The sequence below is a fragment of the Rhineura floridana genome, chromosome 5, assembly GCF_030035675.1.
Source record: "Rhineura floridana isolate rRhiFlo1 chromosome 5, rRhiFlo1.hap2, whole genome shotgun sequence".
NCBI classification, from domain to species: domain Eukaryota; kingdom Metazoa; phylum Chordata; class Lepidosauria; order Squamata; family Rhineuridae; genus Rhineura; species Rhineura floridana.
In genome coordinates this window covers 126,834,233-126,856,869 of record NC_084484.1, presented here as the reverse complement: position 1 = coordinate 126,856,869, position 22,637 = coordinate 126,834,233, and the positions used below count along the sequence as shown (strand labels likewise).

Sequence of the window (22,637 nt, the reverse complement as noted above, 5' to 3'; positions counted from 1 at the left end):
GTCCTCAAACCCCATAGGATTTCAGTGGTGAGGGACAGGAATTGCAATTTCTGCAGTCATAGTGACAGTAAAAAGACAGACACAAATGTAAAACAACCACATCTTTTAATAGAAAGCAACAAACATGCAAATAGCAGGTATATAAATTTATCTGAACCAATGTTTTTACTATAAGGTAAGTTATTTTAAAACATTGATCCAAGCTCCCATGTTTGCATGTTAAGAGAAAATATTGCACTTTGCATTTTCTAGCACCCCTCATACACTGCAAAACATTCTAAAAACATTTTGCTTATTTTACTTGCACACTCTTCCAAGTCATGCACACATTCATTCATAATCAAAATGTTAGGTTACCCAAAAGCAAAACCTTAAAATTGCACTAAAGCTTTGTAAGGAAAAATATATTTCATGACTTATACAAATTTCATGACGTCTAGGTGCTTTCAGAGAAAAGCCAATTACTCTTCATCTTCATTTTCATTCTCTTGGCCCGACCCTTCAGACCTGTCACCTTCCAGCCGGTCTGTAAAATACAGGAGTAATTTTTAAAGGACTGAAATAATTTAAAAGCCTTTTTTCTCAATTCAGAAATCAAAATTCCATGTCATGTTGTTCAACCACTGTGCAGTGCCTAGTGATAAACCAAGCAGAAGGGGCCGTTGGCCTTACCTGAACATAATTTCTCCTGGAGAATAGACCATCAGATGGAAAACACCACTGTCTAGCATCGGCAGGCAGGAATAATATGTTTTTTGAGGAAGTAGCAACCCTCGCAAGATCCCATACCATTCACTGACAATCGGCCGGAAGGATACTCCAATGGTGGGAATGTAATACACACTTAGAAAAGAAAGAAAATCAGACAAAAACAAAGCAGTAAACCTATACATTAAGGAATACTACTTCCTCTAGAAAAAACAACTAAAAAAAGAATAATTCATTTATTCCATAAAAACTTCACATTGATAACAGAGAAAAACTTCTTTATCAGCGTATAGAATATTAACATGAGCAAGAGCAGTAGGCTAATAGCAACTGTAGGCTAATATCAACATTTAACCAGAGCAATAGGCTAACAACAACCTCAGACAGCCACCTTGTGATTACATACTTCCACCAACTGGGTGGGTCCTGATGGTCTGTTCTCCAGGAGAAATTATGTTCAGATAAGGACAATGGCCCATTTTCGCTGATGAACAGCCCATCAGATGGGATGAACCAAAGCATCTGAGGCTTAGGATGAGAAACTGTCCAAGACTGAACAGGGAAAACGGAGAAAAAAAGTAAGCAAATATGTTTCAGGGGTGAATGGTAATATGCTGCAGCATGCATCTGCCGAAGGCGGCTTCCACACAGGCATACTTATCTATCTTATAATGGAAGATAAAAGTATTTGGGAACAACCAGGCAGCTGTCCTGCAAATCTGCAACAAGGGAGCGTTGATGGCGAAAGCAGCAGAGGCCACCGCCGCCCTAGTGGAGTGGGCTATAACATGTGAAGAAACAGGAAGGTGCAAAGACTTATAAGCCAAATTAATGCAAGCCTTAAGCCAGCCAGCAAGGGTGGCAGATGGCACATGTTTACCCATAGTCTTGGGTGGAAGGACACAAAGAGCGATTCAGTCTGTCGAAATTATTTTATTCATTGAACATAAACCATCAATACCAGATGTCCAACGAATACCATGCCTCTTCTTGTGGATGGATTAGAGCGGGGCAGAAGGTAGGTAGAATCAGCTCTTTTTGGCAATGATACACTGAGTCCACCTTAGAAATAAAGGCTGGGTCTGTACGAAGAATCACTCTGTCAACGTGGAAAACTCAAGATGCTTGGCCACAGAAAGGGCATTTAATTCAGAAATTCTCCATGCCAAAGTGATTGCCACCAGGAAGAGAACCTTCAACAATAGCATAGATACGGATACTGAGCTTACAGGCTCGAATGGCAGACACTAGAGTGCCTGCAGGACTCTGAGGAGGTTCCACGTGGGAAAACGATGGACAACCGGTGGACATGAAGCAGCTGCCCCACAAAGAAAACCTTTGACAAGTGGATGAGAGCCCACTGTTCTTGAAGAACGAAGGGACAAGACTGAAGAAATGGCTGGGATATGTCAGCGTAAGGTATTCACTTTAAGACCCAGATGGAGGCCATTCTGCAAAAAAACCCAAACATGAGGAATCTTTGCCCAGGAGGGGTGTAAGTCCTTTCATGAACACCACAGTGCGAAGGCTTTCCAGGTTGACTGCTACAACCAAGGTCCCTGTGTTGCAAGAAACGTGTCAATTACATCTGATGAGAGCCCAGAATGACTTAAGAAGCGCCACTCAAGCACCATAGCATCAGTTTCAGCCATGCAGAGTCTGGATGAAAAATTGGTCCCTGCAAAAGAAGATCCCCATTGTGGGGGCAGCCTCCATAGAGCAGCCATCGAGAGATGGAAGAACTCTGAAAACCATGGGCAGCATGGCCAAAATAGCGTTATGAAGATCAACTCGGCCCTTTCCGCCTGTAGCTTTGGAAGGGAACATGCAATGAGGGGTACTGGGTAAAAGGCTTAAAGTAGCCCCTCAGGCCAGTGCATTGACAAAGCATCTGTCCCTTCTGCCTGGTCCGTGAGATACCTTGTGTGGAAGTGAGGGATTTGATGATTGTTGCTGGAAGCAGAGATCGAGGGCTACGTCCCTGAAACAATGTTGGATCCTTGCAAAGACGGATGGGTGCAGTTTCCACTCTCCTGGTGTTATTTGTTGTCGGCTGAGCCAATCTGCTGACAAATTTAAGTCGCCACCGAGAAGTTCCGCCTGTACAGACAGAAGATGAAGTCGACCCAGTTGAAGAAAGAGGCCGCCTCGAGTTGCAGACTCTGAGATCGCGTGCCCCCTGCCTGTTGAAGTATGCCTTCACAGTAGTATTGTTGGTACACAACAGGACATGAAGGAGATTGAATTTGTTGATGAAATGTTTTATGGCAAGGCTGGCCACGCAAAGTTCAGTTGATACTGTGCTGAGATTCTAGGTCTGACCACTGCCCTTGAATATAGTCCCCCTGACAATGGCCACCTCAGCCACACAGGCTGGCACCCCATTCTCTAGATTCTCATACACCATCCACCACCAAAGACACAATCAGAGGGAGTTGGAGAGATGAACAGGGCGGTGGATGCTGGCTGCAATCTTGTATTGAAAAAGCAGTAGGGTCCACTGCAGGGCCCTGGGGTAATACTGAGCCCAATGAGTGATCTGTGTAGTGGAAATCAGTAGACCCAGAGCTCTAGCCAAGTCCATTAAATTTGCTGAAGGAGAAGAGCGAAGAACAGTTACTGCAGAGATAACATTGTGGATCCTCTCCAGGGACAAGGAGATCGTTGACTGGCATGTGTTGATAAGTGCACCCAGATGCATATGTTGGGTGGGAGACAAATGGCTCTTCTTGGCGTTGATGAGGAACCCATGAGACTGCAATACAGCCAGAGTTAGCTGGATATCCATTTTTGCCTTCTGTGCTGTCTCCAACTGCACCAAGAGATCACCAGGTAGGGGTAGACATGGACCCTCTGGAGGCAGAGGTGTACCACCAGGGTGACCATGATTTTTGTGAAGATCCTTGGTACAGATGAGAGACCGAATGGTAGGGCCTGGTACTGAAAGTGGAGATTGCCATTGGTGAAATGTAGGTATCTCCTATGGCCTGGATGGATTGAGACAGGGAGATACACCTCTTTTAGATCTATAGAGGCAAGAAAATCCTGAGGCTGCAGAGATTCTCTGCTGCCTTTTAGGCGCCTTTTGAAGACTTTCCTCTTTCAACAAGCCTTTAAAGTTGAGACGTATCCCAGTCTGTGTCTGTGATAGAATCGCTTTTAATATGTTTTCTTTAATATGTTTTTAACTTCTTTTTTAAAAAAAGGTTTTAAAGCTTTCTTTAAAATGTTTTTAACGTTGTTTTGTTTTAATGTATTTCAAGGTTTTTTTAATGTTTTAAAGTGTTTTTAGCGTTTCTGTTTGCTGCCCTGGGCTCCTGCTGGGAGGAAGGGCGGGATATAAATCAAATAAAAAATAATTCTTTGATGGAAGATACGGATTCCATCTGGAATTTCCGATACTTGACATATTGATTCAGGAATATGAGATCCAAGATGGCTCTCCACGACGTGTCTCGTTTGGATACCACAAAGAAAAAGGAGTACACCCCTGAGAAGTGGTCTTTGTGGGGTACTTCCTCGATGGCCTGAATGTGGAGAAGATTGCTCTATGGCTTCTTGCACGATCTGTTTCTTGTCAATTGAACTGGAGGCTGGGGAAAGAACAAATCTGGTGGGAGGAAGAGACAACAACTCGATTTGGTATCCTCACTCTATTGAGTCCTACACCCACTAGTCTGCGACATGTTGCCTCCACATCTCAGAGCACTGTTGAAGGTGGCCCCCAACTGGTGGGAGTGGAGCATCGCTGATGCTGCTGTCTACCTCCCCTGGATGGAGTAGAGGGATTGGCAAATCTTCCACCTGAGTGAGCTCGTTGTCTGCCTTAAAACTGTGGCTTGTTCCAATAGTGGCAGTTGGAGCAAAAGTTGCAGTCCCTCCCTTGTCTCCTGTCCCCATGAAAGGAGCGAAAGGATGATTGATAAGGAAAGGTGGGCACTGAACAAGGGACGTATCTCTTGAAGGGTTGTCTATCTTCCCAATGAGTAGTTAGCAAGACAGGTTTCCTTTTCTCTTTGGGATCGACCAGGACCTCCTTCAAGGCATCGTCCCCAAAGAGCTTCTGACCCACACAGGGTGCAGTAGAAAGATTCACTCTTGCCACTGTATCTGCATCCCAATGACAGAGCCAGAGGGTTCTGCGCACCCACTCCTGTAGCCAAAGAGCTTGCAGCAAACTGAATTGCATCCAGCATGGCATAGGATACAAAAGCTGCACACCGATGGAGTTTCAGCAGAATCTTACGGATGTGCTCTGGATCCTGATGTGGTTCGTCCAGGAGCTCATCAAGCCAAACCATCAGCTCTCTAGAAAAGACTGAAGCTGCGCAAGCCGCCCTGAGGGCAGTTTGCTCTGTGCAAATCTCATGAAACAAGTCCAGGTGATGTTCAGAGGCGGCTTTGAACTGCACATCCCCTTTTTTCAAGGTTGTAAAACTTATTAGCCATAGCGGGAATGCACTTGGAACATAGAGGAGCATCCCATTCCATGCTGGTCAGCTTCTTGAAAGGTCCAGCAACTGGTATATAATGAGCTGAAGATTTGGGTTCCTTTAAAACAGACGTTTTTAGAAGGTTTAGGTGCTGCCGTTGGATCCCCAGAAACATCATTCAAGTTCAAGACCTCTAGAGTTTTGCAAAGTAGAGGTACATAATATGCTGGTTGAAAAGGCCATCTCGAAAGGACCTTTAGACTGATTGGCAAGTTGCCTCCGAGATGTAGTGATGAAAGGGTCGGGATCTGCCTGCTCTTCCTCTTCCAAGGAATGGCATCTGGTCATGTGTGTGTGCTGAACCAATCACTGAACCGCAGGACAATGTTGTTACTGGACATGTAGCCTCGCAAATGATGGAAGAGGGCCCTGGGCAGGGTCAGGAGTAAAAACCTGTGTCTGCATTGGAAGCGATCCTTGAGGTGGTTGCTGAAATAATTCAGCCGCAAGGGCCCACAAAAGGGCATCTTTGAGCTGGACTAGGACCTCAGGAATCAAATGCAAAATCTGAGGACCGGGTCAAGATGGGGACAGGTGAGAATCTCCAGCAGATGACCAAGGTGCAAACGGGATGTTCAGCACGTTTCATCAGCAGCTGTATGGCCACAACTTGCAGACAGGCCCTTGATTGAGTACACAGGCATGCCAATGTACAGAGCTCTCCTAGTGGCTTTGGTAACAACAGATTGTGTTTGTGCCTCATGAGATTTGTCATTTCCCTTATGCTGTGCACTCTCAGTAGCGTGCTGTGCACTCTCAGTAGCGTGAGGCAGCTTTCTAATGCTTTTTCTTTTTAAGTGCCTTTTTATGCTGTAGCGTAGATGTTGAGGCAGACACCTTAGGGGTGTGTGCCAGTGGTGGCAGATGACATTGAATCAAGAAGTGTTGTGACATTGGCATCATTTGTTAAGGTTGTGCCACTCTTCTGTCCTGGCATCAGCAGCAAGGAATGCAGCCGCCATGACAGCACTGCTCAACTCATGCGTGTAAGCGGGGCACGCAAAGGAAGTATATTTCAAATCTCAATTGCAAGGTAACTACTGAGTCTTTTTATGTTGGCTGTGCAAGCTAAAAAAGGGACACTAATTCAGCTGCACAGTGGACTTTTCCTGTAGCAGATCCAGGAAGAAGATTGAAAAAAGAGAAAAGCGGGGGGGGGTGTTAAAGAAAAGGAACACATGAGGAACATGAGGCAATCAGATAATAGAAAAGAAAAAGCAAGATTAAAAGAGGGGTGTGCACTTTAAAAAACACACAAACCGTGAGATGCAGCTAACAAAAAATAGCACCACCGCACTGCTGTTCAAAAGAACAAATGCAGCAAACAAAATGGCACCAGTATGCCACTACTCTATAGAGCAAGGCAGGCAACTTTAGGAGAATGGAGGAGAGAGGAGAATGCAGACAAAGGCACAAAACAGATGAATGAAAAGCCGTTTTATTTATAGACACACCAATACACCAAGGGGAAGGTGGCTCCCCTGAGGGAAGATGAAAAGGGCGGGAAAGAAGGGAACACCAAAAGGAAAAAAACCCACTGATAGAAGAATAGAAAGTCACTGACAAGGTAGAAAAAAGACACAGGAGCAGAAAAAATATATGGTTTAGAAGACTAAGAAATGAAGCTACTTAGGAGCTAGTGAAGGAACGATCTGGGTTCTCGCGAGGGTTGCTACTTCTTCAAAAAACATACGATTCCTGCCTGCTGATGCTAGGTGGCGGTGTTTTCCACCTGATGGGCTGCTCTCCAGGTAGAAATGCTTAAAATATATAGAACATATATACTCCCTTCTACAAATATTACAATGGAAACAGAAAAGGAAACTATGCATAGCAACTACAAATTCAGAGTCAGAGAATTTTACACAGAGGTGGAGGATAATCAGCAAGGCAGTTTACTTTTTCTGATGAAGGAAAAGTTTATGAAGGCTTTTCCCTACCCCATAGCACATTCTTCACACCTATGTTTGTTTAAAGAGAGTAAAAGAATTTTTTAAATTGTTAGAAAAAAGTGTATGTAAAAAGGAAACATCTCAAACAAGAAATCTAGTCAAAATTGTCTGTAGAATCTTCCTACCTGCTCTTATATGATTCAAAGATGCTAACATCCTTAACATAAAAGAAGCTGGAACAGTTATTGTGTTTCTGGTTTCTTCCAGCATTAATTCATTTCGAGTTATAACCTAGAAAGGGGGGGGGGAAGAAGTGAAATAGTTACTGAGCAAGAATTTAACAGAGCAGATGTTTTTTCTATATACCCATCTGTATATTTATACACCACTTTTATATGAGTGCCTGACAAAGATGTTGTATCAGTACCTGCCAAAGACTTCTCTTTACTCAACACACGTTTCACTGGTACACACAACTCGTTTGAGGTTATGACATTTAAACACTGGTTTACATGAAACACAGTTCACATCTAAAGCATCAATTAATAAGTGTTTCCATCCATGTTGCATATACCTTAGAACCCAAATCCATTGTTCAATAACGATGACATGTCTCATGCTACAAACTTTATATGTTAATACATTCATGAGATTCATTAAGTTACATGTGGGTATTGGTGGTGCAGAAAAAGTATTAACTTCCTCAAATGCAAGCAACTTAATTATTATTAGGAAAGAAACTTCTAGAAATAGTATTATTACTGCAAAAGATCATGTTACCTCGTCAGCAAGTTTCCGATTAAAAATCTTGGACTCTTCTAGTGGTGACCAGATTTTTATGTCATAATCAATACCTGATGAGGCTAGAACTAAAACAATTTAATAATATATTATTAAAACGTTATAACACTTGCAAATACAAACATTTGACTTGTATAATTCACTATCATGTTCCATTTAGGACTTCTATCTCATAATTTACAATCAAATGAATCAAATAAGTTAGGGAGTCAGCTTCTAATTTCAGTTATAAATGGACTGTAAATTAAAAGTGTCTCAGAACAATAAATGCGTATTAGAAAAACAGGACGTTTTTATTGAAATCAGTTATTTTTTGATGGTGTACTAAAAGTTTGTCTTAGTGGAGAAAGTCTAGAATCAACATGTCTAGATGCAGAGACAATTGAATGGTGAGTATATTTATTCCTAAACTATGCTTTCCTTTTGCTTGGCTCAGTTATTTTTATTTTTTCCCTAAGTGTGTTGCTTCAGCTCTATATATGATCTACTCACAATGCAACTGGGTTTTTTTTTGCAACAATTACCCATGGAAAACAAATATAGCCAAGTATACTAGTTAGAAATCAATCAAGTGTTTTCTTGTTTAAGCCATCACCTCCCTATCCTGCTCCACAGACATACTGGGTGGGCTGGATGTCACACAACTGTCTTCAAATGATATAATGCAGGAATATAGTACAAGACAGGGCATGCATTCAATGTGTTTCGCTATGGTCTGAAGGCACATGAGGCCACCACCTTGCTGAAGCTAAGCAGGTCTGGGTTTGGTCAGTGCCTGGATGGGAGACCACCTGGGAACCACATGCATGCCGCCTTGGGTTCCATGATGAAAGAGAGGTGGGGTATAAATGTAACAAATAAATAAATAAAGGTGTTTTCTTCCAATACTCATGGAGTGAAGTGAAAAGACAAACATTTTTGGGTTGTATAACCACTTAGTGTGGGCTAAGTTTTGGTCAAGTATGTTGAATACATGGATCTCCCTCAAGCAGGCTGACAACATAAGGATTGTTCCAGCTTTGGGATGAAGGGAATGAAGCATATATAAAGAGAACTTTTTCCTTTCCATCTCATTCTTTTCTTAACAAGAACCTTTTTGATCAGACAAGTTGATGATCAAATTTAAGACAAGATCTCTCAATAGTATCCACTTTGCAAATTAGCAAAGGCTGTTCAGATTGCAAGCAATTAAAAATAGCCTATCGTTTTGATGGAATATGTATAAAAGCAGAAAGTTTTCAAGCTATACATGAGCATGTTATGCATGAGCATGTAAATTACACACAGAAACAATCTTACTTGGGTCAAACGGATGTGGCTGCAAACAGTTCACCACGTGGTTATCTGCTTCCAGCAGCATTAAGTGCTCAGCAGTGTGCCGATCCCAGATGAAGATATGTCCACAATCTGAACCACTCATAACAAAGTTAGAACCCCAGAAATTGGCTTCTTTTATCTATAGGGAAATTGTTTTTAAAACCACTTTTTTACTATCGTTAGTATACATAATTGAGAGACATGAAAGAAGAGACATGTCTGAACCTGGGCAAACTGTGGTTAGTCTTAACTACTGTCTGCTGAAACAAGCAAAGCACAAACTGTAGTTTAATTTCCACAACATTAGCAAGGGCACAGGTGTGCCCACTATTTTCAAATAAAAAGGTTTTTTAAAAAAGGATTGTTTTCAAATTATATTAACCATTTAAAATGTAGCCCTTGGTCTCACATAATATGGATAGCTAACTATACAATGTTTAAACCATTCATCATCTATATAAAAGTGACACGAAGCAAGTACTACACAGAAGGGACCACTGGTCATCTTTGAAAGTTATTTCTATGTGGTGTTATAATGGAGTCAAGTATGTTTGACTTCCCCTCCCTCTCAAAGACAGGAACACAGCTGCCTCAAAGGAAGTCTTTTGGTTCAGTTCTTCTGAAGCAACCAGTTATATTCTTAATAAGCTAAAGAGCACACAGACACAGAAACAAAGAACAAAGCAAATGCCAATGTAACAACAACCCTGACACTCCTGAACGTAGCAGGGCATCAACCTGACCTACATGCACGAGATTACCAAGCCCACAAAAAATACATCAAGGCCTTGAGCCCATTATAATTATAACACCACTTAAAAGTATATTTCAGGTAAGATCAACTGTTGCTTCTCCTGTGGTGTTATCATGGGCTGAAGTGGGATATTCAAAAGCTGCCCCCCAAGTAGGTATGAAAGCTAAGTGTCTGGAAGAACATTTTGTACAACTTGTCTCCCAAAGACTGCTTCAGCTGAGGCATACAGATCTATCTTATAGTGTCATGTGAGGAGGATTCTGATCAATTCTGACTGCCATTCCCTATAAGCAGGGGGGTCACATAGACAATAGTGAATAGCACTGCTGTAATAGAGTGAATATGTGCCAAGGATACTGATATCACAGGAATGCATAGAAGAGGATGGTTGGTACAGGGGGCAGAACATCACTGTAGCACTTTAGCATAGAACAATTGGATGAAACTGTTGCCATGGTCATGACGAATGTGGGAGTATATATATATGTCTGTATCTGACCACCATTTCAGCTGAGTCCTGCACTTTGCTCCAGCTAAGTGCTTGGCTGAATAAATAACCTTAAGTCAGGTTTTGGCTTCATTATTAAGTCTCCTCCAAAATGAACCCAGTCGTAAATTCCACGACACATGTAAAAGTGTTTGCATTAGCCTATGTAGATGCCCTATGCACCTCTTGAAGAAAAGCATTAGTAGAAAGGAAAGTAGCAGCTCTAGTGGAGTGTACTGTGATTTTAGAAGGAAGTGGCAAGTGCAGAGAATTGTAAATCATAACTATACAGGCCTTGATTCACCTAGCAGGATGGAAGTGGAGACCTTATTACCCAAGTCCAGCGTAGAAAAGAGATGAACAAAGAATCTGTCAGCCCAAAAGGACAAGTTCTAGTGATGTAAACTTTTAATGCCCTGCGTACATTCCAGGAGTGCCAAGCTTTTTCGGACAGATAAGGGGAAGGACAGAAGGTTGGAAGAATAAGCTCCTGCCACTGAAGGAATGCAGAATTAATTTTTGGAATGAAAGCAGGATCCATCCTCAATCTTCCTTTGTCCAAATAGAATGTGAGGTGGTATGGAAGACTGATCCCTCTGATGTGGGAGGGGGAAAGAGGCTCAAACCCTAGAAACTCATATCATGCATTTGAATCAGAGTTAACAATGTTAAGATTCCGCAGGCACTGGATATTTTCATCCTCTAACAGATCCTCCTCAGCTCTCCTAATCCGGGAAAAAAAGATGGGAAGGGTTTTTGGATGCCCTGTGATGGCCCACCCCGCTAATAATGTCTCCTTTATACCTTAGAATCGGCTGCCATCAATGTAAAGCTTTGAGAGATATTCTGCACCAGGCCACTGCTACCCAAAGTCAATGAACCATCACTCACCCCTCCTTTAGCCACTGTGGCTTTAATGTTGTACGTGCAGGCAAGAGTAGAAAGTAGACTCTAAATAGCCGGTCTTTGCCCAGTCACAGCTGAAGATGAGACTTGGGAGTGGTGTGGGTCTGCAAGAAGCGCATACATCTTGTTTGTGGATGCAGTGGACCTTTCTTTCACTATCTTCCTAGTGCTGCAGCAGAGTGGCCCAGAGCAGATCGGAGGGGCACACCAAATAGTGTGGGAAGGGGCACAAACTTGTGTTTATTCCAGAACAAAGGAGGATAAACAAGTACAGACAAACACTGACTAATAAATTAAATACTACGAGAAATCACTCACTCACAAAGCACTTTAGGGAAGAATCACCAGAGGAATTAATTTTAAAAATTGTAGGGGGAAATCACTGTGAGAATTACTTATAGTGAAAATCACTGAACAAATTAATTGAAGGGAAAATCACCATGGAATGAACTGCAGGGAAACACCCCTGAGGAACACAAAAAATGGGGAAATAAAATTTCACACACTCAAATAGCCCAGATACCAAGGCAGCAAACAAATAGAATTCTGGACACCACAAACACACAGATTCAAAATACAGTTCTGAGACACGGAGAAGAAAGACAGACACAGAATATGTCTTAAGTAACTACCCTGAGCAAAAGAAGGAACGTTAACAGGTTGCTCAGTAGACTAGAACCAAAAGACTTTCTCTGAAGCGACTGTTCCTGCCTTGGAGCAGTAGGGGGGCCAAAAACCACTTGAGTCCATTATATCGCCACAAGAAAATGTAATTTAAAAGGAAAATTATAAAGTTATTTATACTGTAGACCAGGTATACTGTGCTTTGGACTAAAACTGCAAAGATAAATGTATAATCATAACTGTATTATGTATTATGATGCTGTGCATACACCTTATATTTTCTTATAATCTCTCTTCTGACACACGTTAGCATAACACATATTTAATGCAAACCAAATTATGACCTTAGCAACAAACAACGTACCATTGTCCGTGAGTTCCGATGACCTTTATAAACCATTTTTATTAAAGGGCGTCTAATATTCAGGGTTTCCAATTCTTCCATCTCTTTCCTCTCTTTCCTTCTTCTGAAGAGTTCCTGAATACGAGCAACAGCGGATCGTCTATGGATTATGAACCGAAAGGACATCATTGTAAGAAAGCTACATAATAATCTGGTTAGCAATCTTGTACAATTAAGCTGTTCAGAACCCAATAATTTCAATGCGATTTAAACAGGCAAACTGGGTCTAAAGTAGAGTTCCCAAATTGTGGTCCATGGACCATCAATGGTCAGCAAGCTTCATTCAGGTGGTCCACAGCATATCTATAAAAATACAGTTAAAAAACATACAGCATCTAGCACAGACATAACAGCTAGCACAGTGCATTACAAATGCTACAACAGACAGAAAAATCATTAAGGGGTCCGCCAAGACCCTCAGCAATTTTCAAATGGTTGGGAACCACTGTTCTAGAGGCTCAGAGCCCCAGCCCATATTAAACAACCTTTGCCTTTGGTACATTATGTAAACATAGCATGTTTTCTTCTAACATTAATCTGCTATATTTTAGACCCTCAGTCAAGTATATTGTGCTTATTCAATAAATCAGCTGTAAGGCCAATTTGCTACACACACATACATTCCTCACTAACTAGGGTTAGGACTAAGCCTTTATGTACTATTGCTGAAAATACATATGTAGTCTCATTCTGGACTTTAAAATTACGAGGGAGGTAAAACGGAAATTGCCGAAAAATATGGAAGATTGGGACATTATCTATTCTCCAGAAAAATGGTATAAGAACTGGTGTGGTGTGGTGCATTTATTTATTTTTCTATATTTGATTTATATCCTGCCCTTCCTCCCAGTAGGAGCCCAGGGCGGCAATGTGTAGCAGCAGGGATGTCGGACTAAGACTGGGGAGACCAAGGTTCAAGTCCCCATTCATCCATGAAGCTTACTAGGTGACCTTAGGCCAATTACACAAATTCAGTCCACCCTCACAGGGCCATTGTGAGAATAAAATGGTGGAGACACTGCCTCGAGCTCCTTGGAGGAAAGACAGGATATAAATACAATAACCAAACTTGATCATTTATCACAAAAATCCTGTTTCAATTTGCTTTAATTTATTTTTAATTTATCTAGCCAGGGAGTATTTATTTATTGTAGATAAATGTTTTAGTTATTATAGATGTATGACTCCTGGAAGCTCAGAAAAATTACAATGTAAGTATCAAAAATAGCAAGAAATATAAAACAAAAAAAACCAGTTTGTATAAAACCATGAAAAAAGAACCCCAAATCAATTGTTGTGAGAGGTTACAGCAATTTTCTACCTGCCACTAAAAACAAGCATAACCAGAAAAAGGTTTACAAGTTTTCTGCAAGACAATCAGGCTCCGTTAAGCACAAGAGCAGAGAATTCTATGTTTATGAAAAAGTCATAAAGAAAACCTCTATAAATATGCATGTCATGCAGAGATGGCATACAAATAATACACATGGGAGTTTTCACTCTTGCAGTGCAATCCCATAAATGTCCACTCAGAAGTAAGTCCTACTGAGTTCACCAACACTTACTCCCAAGTAAGCATGTATAGGATTGCAGAGTCCAAGTCACACAATGTGCCAAAATGTGTAGAAAATCATGCAGATCTATAAAATATAAAAATAATGTCTTCAAGCAAAGACAATACATTGAGGTAGAATGCCAATACCCAACCACATCTGTAGAGGAAACAGAAGCCTGTAGTGAAACAAAGGAATGATCCTTCATGCCTATCATAAATATATGTTGCCAGGACAACACTTAAGGGGTCTGAATGACCCTGCTGCATGGTTTTCAGTTTTCTCCTCAAACAGAATTGGCTGGCAGAGGCAAGACACTACAATACTAACCTATTACCTACTCCTCCACGATACCGTGCTCCAGGTATCAGAACAGGGTCATCATCACTATCATCAGTTTCCGGGAAAGCAGAACTTCTTATAGATGTTTCTTCATGAGAAGCAAGCCCTGAGGAATCTGGCTGGGACTGAGGTTCAGGATTTGTATTATTTGGGTTGGCAGCGGACTCTGAAGTTTGTTGACTCAAACTTTCTTGCTCTTCCATGTCTTTGCTTGATAAGCCTTCCCCTGGAATCTGGCAGGTTATGTCAAGATGCGGATCGCTTCCTGGTTTCATACTGCATTCAAGTTGGTCAGATATGTCATTATCTGATAGAACAAACAATGAAATTTAATCAGTTATCATACTTAACAACATTTTGAATTATGCCTGATAATGTTATTTGTAATTTGTTCCTGGAGATGTAGTCATAAGTATTTCTAGAAAAAAAATAGCTTCCATTTGTTTTAGCAAATTACAGTTCCTCCAATCCTATGGGTTATGTATGCATATATTATTATTTTACATACCTGAATGTGGTGTTCCAGTGCTTTCATTCGCAGATGCCGGCTCCTCAACATTTGTACTTTCCTCATGTGATTCTTCAGGGATTCCTGAAATTCAGTATCTACATTATATAAATACTGTAGATAGGGCACTTGCCATGTCTAAAGTTTGCTACTTTACACTGCAATTACTTTCATAAGCCTTCTAAGTAACCTAAATCTTGTATAGTTTACATGGTGTGTAATGGACATTGTCAAAAAAGATGCATTGAAAATTTCTAACATATATCAGTCAGGAACAGTTTAAATGTGTACTACTGAGGAAAGGAAAAGATTTTTGATTTCATCTATTTCTGTAGTTGTAGATTCCAGATACTTATTCTGATCATAACAACACAGCATGTTTTGTGAATGAGTATTATTTATGTTCAACCGGAACAATAAAAGTAAAGCTAAAAACACTTACTATACTCTAACATTAACTCTAACATTCAAAAACCCGTTACATTTTACTATCATATGACTCATATGATTCCATAAACTTTAGCAGCGCATTTTACATGGCTTGTGCACAATTATATTTTTGAGTCTTTAACCTTATTAGTATTTAATAGCTATGAACTTTGAGAATTTAAAAATTCCCATGAAATTGATTAATAAAAGGTTATTTGTACAGTTTAAGTGATACTGTTTTATGTATGACTCTGGATTTACAACTGGATGCTATAGTCAACATACAAAGAACTGTGAAACTAGTTTCATGAGCCTAGGAGTGTGCTTCATTTGTTTTTCTCAAACAGCAACCCCCTCACACCACATGGTAGACAGCTTTTGAAACTAAGCATAATTTAAAAATCAGTTTGTGATATAAAACCTGAATGTTTACACTTAGTATTATTATTATTTATTACATTTATATACTGCCCCATAGGCGAAGCTCTCTGGGAGGTTTACAGCAATTTAAAACATTAAAAACAAATATACAAATTTTAAAACACAAAAAACAATTTAAAAACACAATTTAAAAACAATTTAAAAACACACGCTAAAATGCCTGGGAGAAGAGGAAAGTCTTGACCTGGCGTCAAAAAGATAACAACTTATCTGCTGTACCCCAATCCCCCCCTACTGTTTTATCAAGCTAAGCATTTTATTTTGCACATGGTAAAAGAACAAATCTTTAGTTTGCTTTATTAAATTTGTCCATTATTTCCCATGTAAAAGGGAAATAATTTCCTTTGTACAAGGATAAACATAAAAAATACAAGTAAAAATAATATAGCCATTAAAACAGGAAGAAAAAACTAAACATGAAAATGCTTTGGAGTCCAATGAAAACAGACATGCAACGATGCAAAGGTAGGCTATAACTTCATGTCTTACTCGATTCTTCACTCTCTGGTGCTGGTGCCTCTGAACTCTGAGTTCTTAGGGATTCTTCCTGACCTTCTGGTTTACTGTAATTTCCACTCCCTCTGGAACTTGAAGCTGTACTGCTCCTAGCAATAGGAACATGCAACAGACACATGTATTTATTTTAGGTGTTTATATCCTGCCTTTTTAAAATGATCCTAGAATAAAAAAAAATACTACCCAAACTCTATAAACTATTACTGAAGTATGAAACAGAATTGAAGCAAGTTATAGAATATATTATAAAGTGGGCACAGAACATAGGAAAAATATCTCTATGGAGTCATGGGAAAGACCCTGGAATAAACACAATACATTTTCACTAAACACAGCAATCAGAGAGAACTGCTGTATGGTCATCAGAAAATGGAGTGTTACCCCTATTATAATAAATAAATGATGTCAAAAGCAAGCCAAATGTTTTGGAGGGAATCTCCCAAAGAAAAAATTTATTGGAGAATGATTAAGAGGATTATAGGAAGGATACTGGGGTATACAATCCCTCTAGATTACAATGTCTCTAGGAGAGAATACAATCTCTCTAGGAGGGGAGAGTGCTCTTGTAGTTAGGTCCTGCTTGCAGGCTTCCCATAGGCATCTAGTTGGCCTCTGTGAGAACAGGATGCTGGACTAGATGGGCCATTGGTCTGATCCAGCAGGTTGCTGTGTTCTTAGATCCTCTTTTTTCCCTTTCAAATTATATGGATGGGTTTGTTGGTCAAGGACATAAAAAACTAGCATCTTGCATAGCTAGGGCTGCAAGATTATTACATGCAAAAAGACCTGGACATTGCATACAATAACATTAATGAAGGACAGAAGATAAAATGTGGGAATGTGCTCTTAAGGCAAAACTAACACATACCAGAATGAATATCAGATGAGACAAATTTGGTTAAAATTGCTTACGTTTTATATTGAGTAGAAGCAGTGCAATATCCAAATATACAATATTGATTTTTATCAATTTAGTTTGATATTTTATAGATAGAGGAAATCTAAACATATGTTACCTAAGTCACTATAAGTTGCCCCCTCCCCTTTCGTCTCCTTAGGAAAAGCTGCTTGTAATTTTTTACTATAGTTCTGGAATATCTGAGTTTGTATATACGTGCCAATACTGAAATTATAATAAATATTTATAAACCCAAAAAAGTTGTATGTTTTGGTTGTGAAACAAAATATTGTATTGATCCCTGCTATTGCTGCCCTGGGCTCCTACTGGGAGGAAGGGCGGGATATACATTTAATAAATAAATAAATAAATAAAGTTGGAAAATAATCACTACAGCACAATCTGGTGTATAATGCGTGTTTTTTTCATCGGAAACAAAAAACATGTACTGCGATATAAAAACTGGATTTCCAGTTGGATAATTGTAATGTCCTCTAATTGAGGCTACACCTTCAAGATGACCTGGAAGCTCAAGCTAGTACAGAATGTGGCTTGCTAGGCTGCTGCGTGAAGCTACTCACTGGACCTCCACAATACCAGCTGCCAATAGGTTTCTGATCTGAATTCAAGGTGTTGGTGGTGACTTATAAAGCCTAAGATATTTGATGGAGCACATCTCGCAGTATCATCCTGCACAAGTATTAAGATCTTCCAGTGAGTTCCTGCTTAGTATCTCATCTTTGAGAGCCATACATTATGCAGTGACACAGGAGAAAAACTTATCTGTAGTGGTGCTCAAACTATGGAAAACCCTTCCTCCCAAGGTTCATCTGGTGCCAACTTTAGCTGAGTTTCAGTGCCAGGGACCTGACTGTTTTCTCAGTTAATTGTTAACTCTGTTGTGGCAAGTAACAGTAATAGGGCTATTGGTGGCTGGGAGGTGAATACCATCTTTAGTCTTCCCTGGACGGCAGCAGCCCATTGAAGAGCCCTGCTTGCAGAGAGCAAGGTAAGAACTTTTCCGCCACTGTAGCCGTTTCCAAGGGGAAGCCTATTTACTTGGGGGCTGCGATGGGCTTAGAGTTGGCACACAGCATTGCTGGCTAGGCAGTGAATACCAACTTTAGCTTCTCCAGCCCTTCTCTACTGCACCTGCTCCTGCACCTGGAGAACTCCAGCCTGTTGAGGAGCCAGGCTGAGCCAGATAGCCCCACCCTGGAGAACTCTGTCATAGCTGCAACTGCTTCTAGAGAGAAGCTTTTTTGGGGGGAAATTGTTTGCAAATGGCAGCTGTGTTTATGAGAGCATAAATGCAACTCATGAATATATAAAGTATGATTTATGGTGTGCCTGTTTTTTTGTTATTTTATATTGTTATTGATTTATTTTATTGAATTTACTATAAAAGAAAATACAATAAAATTACAGCAATCTGTTTATCACCGTTGGGGGTCTTGAACAAAAAGTGGTATAGAAATAATCCAATGATGATGATCATGATAAGAGAACCAGCTGCTCTGTGTTTTGAGATTGTTATTTATTATTTTATCTGCTATTGTTTTATTAATGGAACGATTGTACCTTGCCCTGAGATCAATTGGATATAGGCAAACTATAAATATTTTAATAAAACACACAAGTTTATAAATTAATACAACAAAACAAAAATAAAGCAGCATAAAGGCCAATGATCAGGAATAAAAAAACACACCATTAAAATACCTCAAAAAACAACAAGGTCTTCACACTGCTAAAAGCAGGAGGCAAGCAAGCCTCACCAGAGAGACCATTCTACAGACAGTGGTCAACCAGATGCCTATGGGAAGCCTGCAAACAAGACTTGAGTGCAATAGCACTCCTTACATTTGTGATTTCCAGTAACTAGTATTCAGAGACATACTATCCCCAAGGAAGGATGCCACCACCAAGAAGGCTCTTCCCTCAGTCACTACTCACCATATCTTCAGTGGTGAGGGCAGTTTAAGGGCACGCTCATGTAGAAACAGGCAATTCTTATGGTAGCCTGATTCCCAGCCATAAAAAGTGCAAGCACTTTGAATTGAGCCAAGACTAGGAGCCATATATATGTTGGCAGCGGTGTATCGACTGCGTGTGCCCAGCAGGATAGAATCAAGTTGAAAGGATACCCACACACAGGCCGTTAATTGTTAAGAGTCTTTTACTGACAGGATTTCGTACAGGAACGGTTACAATACAGATACGAATACTTTCCTTTACTCTCCTAACACCCCCACACATTGTAGTCTCTTTTTCAAGGCTTTATAGACTGGGTTTGCTCTGTGCCAGCTGCAGCCTCTGCTGTGAGCTGTCCATGAGCTGCTGCACACCTTAACCCTTTACTTGTCTTTCATTTCTGGCTTTCTGGAAAACTAGACAGATAGACTCCTCAGCAGCCTACAATATATCGGGATTAAACCGAAGTGGGTCTTACTTTTGAGTAAACATGAATAAGATTACACTGTGAGTCGCATATTTATCAACCGAAATATATGTTTACATTTAGTCAGTACTGATAGCCTTCATTGCACAATACTGTTTACACATTTTTGTTACATTTCAACTCATATAAAAGGACAGAGAAGTGTTTTACTTGTAAGCCCCAGGAAAAATCTAGGATTTCAGACTCTGCCTGTGTGTTTCATCAGTGTGATTTACTTTCCCAGTAAATGCAATACAATAATAATTAAAGGACTTTTCATAATTACTTTAAAATACTAAAAGCATCCTATAAAGATCTTATGTATGGAATAGATATATTTTCCATGAGATTTCTAAAACCTGAACGTAGTCTAGCATAGCATTCCTATAGAGCAGTGGTTCCCAGCCTGGGGGCCGTGACCCTCAGGGGGGCCACGAAGTAATCAGAGGGGGCCACGAATAGTAAAGAAATGGATTTTATTTTTTTTAGTCTTCATTCCCTGGACACTTTCTGCTTCCCACTGTGGCTGCAGATGACACCTCCCCCTTGCCCCAAACAAGAGGGGAGAATTTTTGCTGAAGTGCCAGAGCATCTTTCAGGAACACCAAGGGGAAGCATCTGCCTATAGACCACATGGCAGATGCCAAAGGAGGCTGAGGGTGGAGCTACCAGGAAGAAGAGGGGAATACTATCAATGACTCCCATCTCCTTGCACTGCCGCTGCTGACAACACCCTTGCTCAGAATGAGAGGAGAGAGCTTTTTTTGTAAAGCAAAAAGAAGCAAGGCTGCAAGGAAAGGCTGCTTTCCCCCTTCCTTCCTGGCAGCCAGCCTGCCTCCCTGGGGAGAGGGGGTCACAAAAGGTTTGAAGCTTATAAAGGGGGCCCCATACTCATAAAGGTTGGGAACCACTGCTATAGAGTCTAATCTAATATAGTATTCTTTCCGAATGACATTATTTCTCTGGTGCAGTATAAGATAAAATAAAAAGCTCAAGTGAGATAACCAGCATTAATCATACTCAGAGTTAACCCCCTTGAAATCAAATCAATAAACAAATTAAGTCTATTGGGCAGAATCAAGCATTGGGCAAACAGGATTTCATTTGTTAAAGCAGACTTCATTTCACTTCCCACTCCTCCCCCCTGCAACCTCTTACCCTTCCCCCAAAACTCTTCTGTAGAAGGCTCTCCAACCCTCCAGAACAGATGTTGAGGGTGTGCAGTGAGAAGACGAGGAAAATGAAACCCCACTGCATGAGTGGGAGTCTGTACTGTTTGCATGTGGATAGCATTGGCTGCAACTCAGTAATTTCAACGGACTGCTCTGAGTATGACTTACTTGGATATCACCCAAAATTGCTACAACTGAAGACATAGCTTACATTAGAAAAAGCAGTGAGCTCTTACCATTCATCAGTGAAGTCTAATTTTATTGTGCTTGTAGTTGTTCCTTCTGTACTGTAATGTAAACTTAAAACAGGTTCACTTGTTCCAGGCCGTGGACTTGCCTTTTCATCATCTGAAAACAAAGTATTAGTAAGCGTGAAAATATCACATTATGTAATAGTGGGATCATACTTCTGAAGGCAATTCTGTTTATTTTAGTAATAGCTCATTAAAAAGTACACCTCTGGAGCCTGTGCAAAGTTAAACTCTTATGTATTAGGTGTGATCACTTTGTAACTCTTGGGGGAAGATCCACACACCACACGGGGAAGATTGGAAAACAAAGCTTTAAAAATGCATATTATATTTCTGCAGAATCAAATGTGCGCCATCTATGCAGAGTCTTAATCTTTTTAAAGCCACTAGAATCTACAGCCAAAATATTACAACTTAGTAATGTTGCCAATGAATGTATTTAACTATTTTAAACTGAGTGGTGAATGAATTCTAAAGACTAAAGATCACAAATGGTGCTCTGAGGAACTCTAGCTAAATAGAAAAATGTAACAATTTCTTCCATTACACACATATGAGCCACACAATTGAGCACAATGTATAAAATTTGGATGCTTTTGCATTAGGCTGCATGTAGGACATCACCTGGTGCACACAGTTCTGGCTCTTTAATCTGTGTCACACAATGGCTCAATTCAAATCATGCTAAATATGTTCTGTACTAACCATAATTTAGAAGTTAATCCATGTTTGTGTTCCAAGCATAAATTCATGCCATGGTTTATATTGTTCTCCCCCCACCTCCACCTTTGCTAAGGGACTCTGGATGCTATCCCAAACTGCTCTGCCTTGCCCTGCTGCTGACAAAGTGATATCACATGTGCTGCCCTGTTAGTTCTGGATGGCTATCCTGAGGAGATTGTATAATTAAAGACTTTCCTACTTAGAATCTGCAGGCTGCTCTTGCCTGTGATGACTGGCTAGTACATTTATTCTCATCATATCTTTTCTTCAGCAGCATTCCTTTCCCTCTTCCGCATATATTTTGCTGTCTTTATTACTGCGGTCCAGAATATGAGCATTATTTTATTACCAATGTCCCCATACCCACATGCACAAACACTTTCCCATTGTGCCATCTCTCAGTCACACTGTTCAAAACCACTGAAAGTTGCAGATACAACAGGTGTGGGTACTCTTGGGTTGCCTGGCAGAAATGCCATATGGACTGCGCACCAATATATGTTACATATAATTTACATGGCACAGAATTGTTGGTGAGAAAGATTTATTTCTGTGAGGTTGGTGGAACAGCTACATGCATTTTGGGAGATAGAAGATCATGGGTGGGGTGGAACCAATCATTAATAGTAACTTGGAGTAACATTTCCTATTGAAACTTTCCCTTTCACCCAGTTTGTTCAATAACTGTAAAGAACACACAGAGAGACCAAAGACTCATCTAGTTCAGCATTCTGTTCTCACAGTGGCCAACCAGATGCCTCTGGCCAGTTTTCGAGCAGGACCTAACGGCAACAGCACTCTCTCCACTTGTGATTCCCAGTAACTGATATGTGGAAATATACCATAACCATAATGAAAAGTAGCTTGTCGAAAAGGGAGTAAAACCAGCTCACCTCACCTTGCTGTACTATGGTGATTTAACCAATTATCTCTCAGTCTTGCTCCAATACCAGAAGTGAGAGGGAGTGAGAGAAAATTG

The 22,637-nt window shown here is 40.4% G+C and overlaps 1 protein-coding gene across 6 annotated transcripts in view; it reads right to left on the bottom strand.

The window, feature by feature from the left end:
- Nucleotides 1-88: 88 nt before the first annotated feature.
- DCAF6 (DDB1 and CUL4 associated factor 6) overlaps nucleotides 89-22,637 on the bottom strand; it is an 80,000-nt gene continuing 57,451 nt past the window's right edge. For 3 of the 6 annotated variants that reach the window (XM_061628037.1, XM_061628041.1, XM_061628040.1), the window contains 9 exons: nucleotides 20,921-21,032; nucleotides 16,148-16,263; nucleotides 14,789-14,872; nucleotides 14,269-14,587; nucleotides 12,347-12,485; nucleotides 9,194-9,350; nucleotides 7,874-7,962; nucleotides 7,279-7,384; nucleotides 89-526 (listed from right to left, as the gene is read on the bottom strand). In XM_061628037.1, coding sequence (XP_061484021.1) covers nucleotides 462-526; nucleotides 7,279-7,384; nucleotides 7,874-7,962; nucleotides 9,194-9,350; nucleotides 12,347-12,485; nucleotides 14,269-14,587; nucleotides 14,789-14,872; nucleotides 16,148-16,263; nucleotides 20,921-21,032 — 1,187 coding nt within the window. In that variant the 3' untranslated portion in view covers nucleotides 89-461. Of the gene's footprint in view, nucleotides 527-692; nucleotides 844-7,278; nucleotides 7,385-7,873; nucleotides 7,963-9,193; nucleotides 9,351-12,346; nucleotides 12,486-14,268; nucleotides 14,588-14,788; nucleotides 14,873-16,147; nucleotides 16,264-20,920; nucleotides 21,033-22,637 lie in introns of those variants that run through there. The other 3 variants (XM_061628038.1, XM_061628039.1, XM_061628035.1) reach the window with 2 other exon arrangements.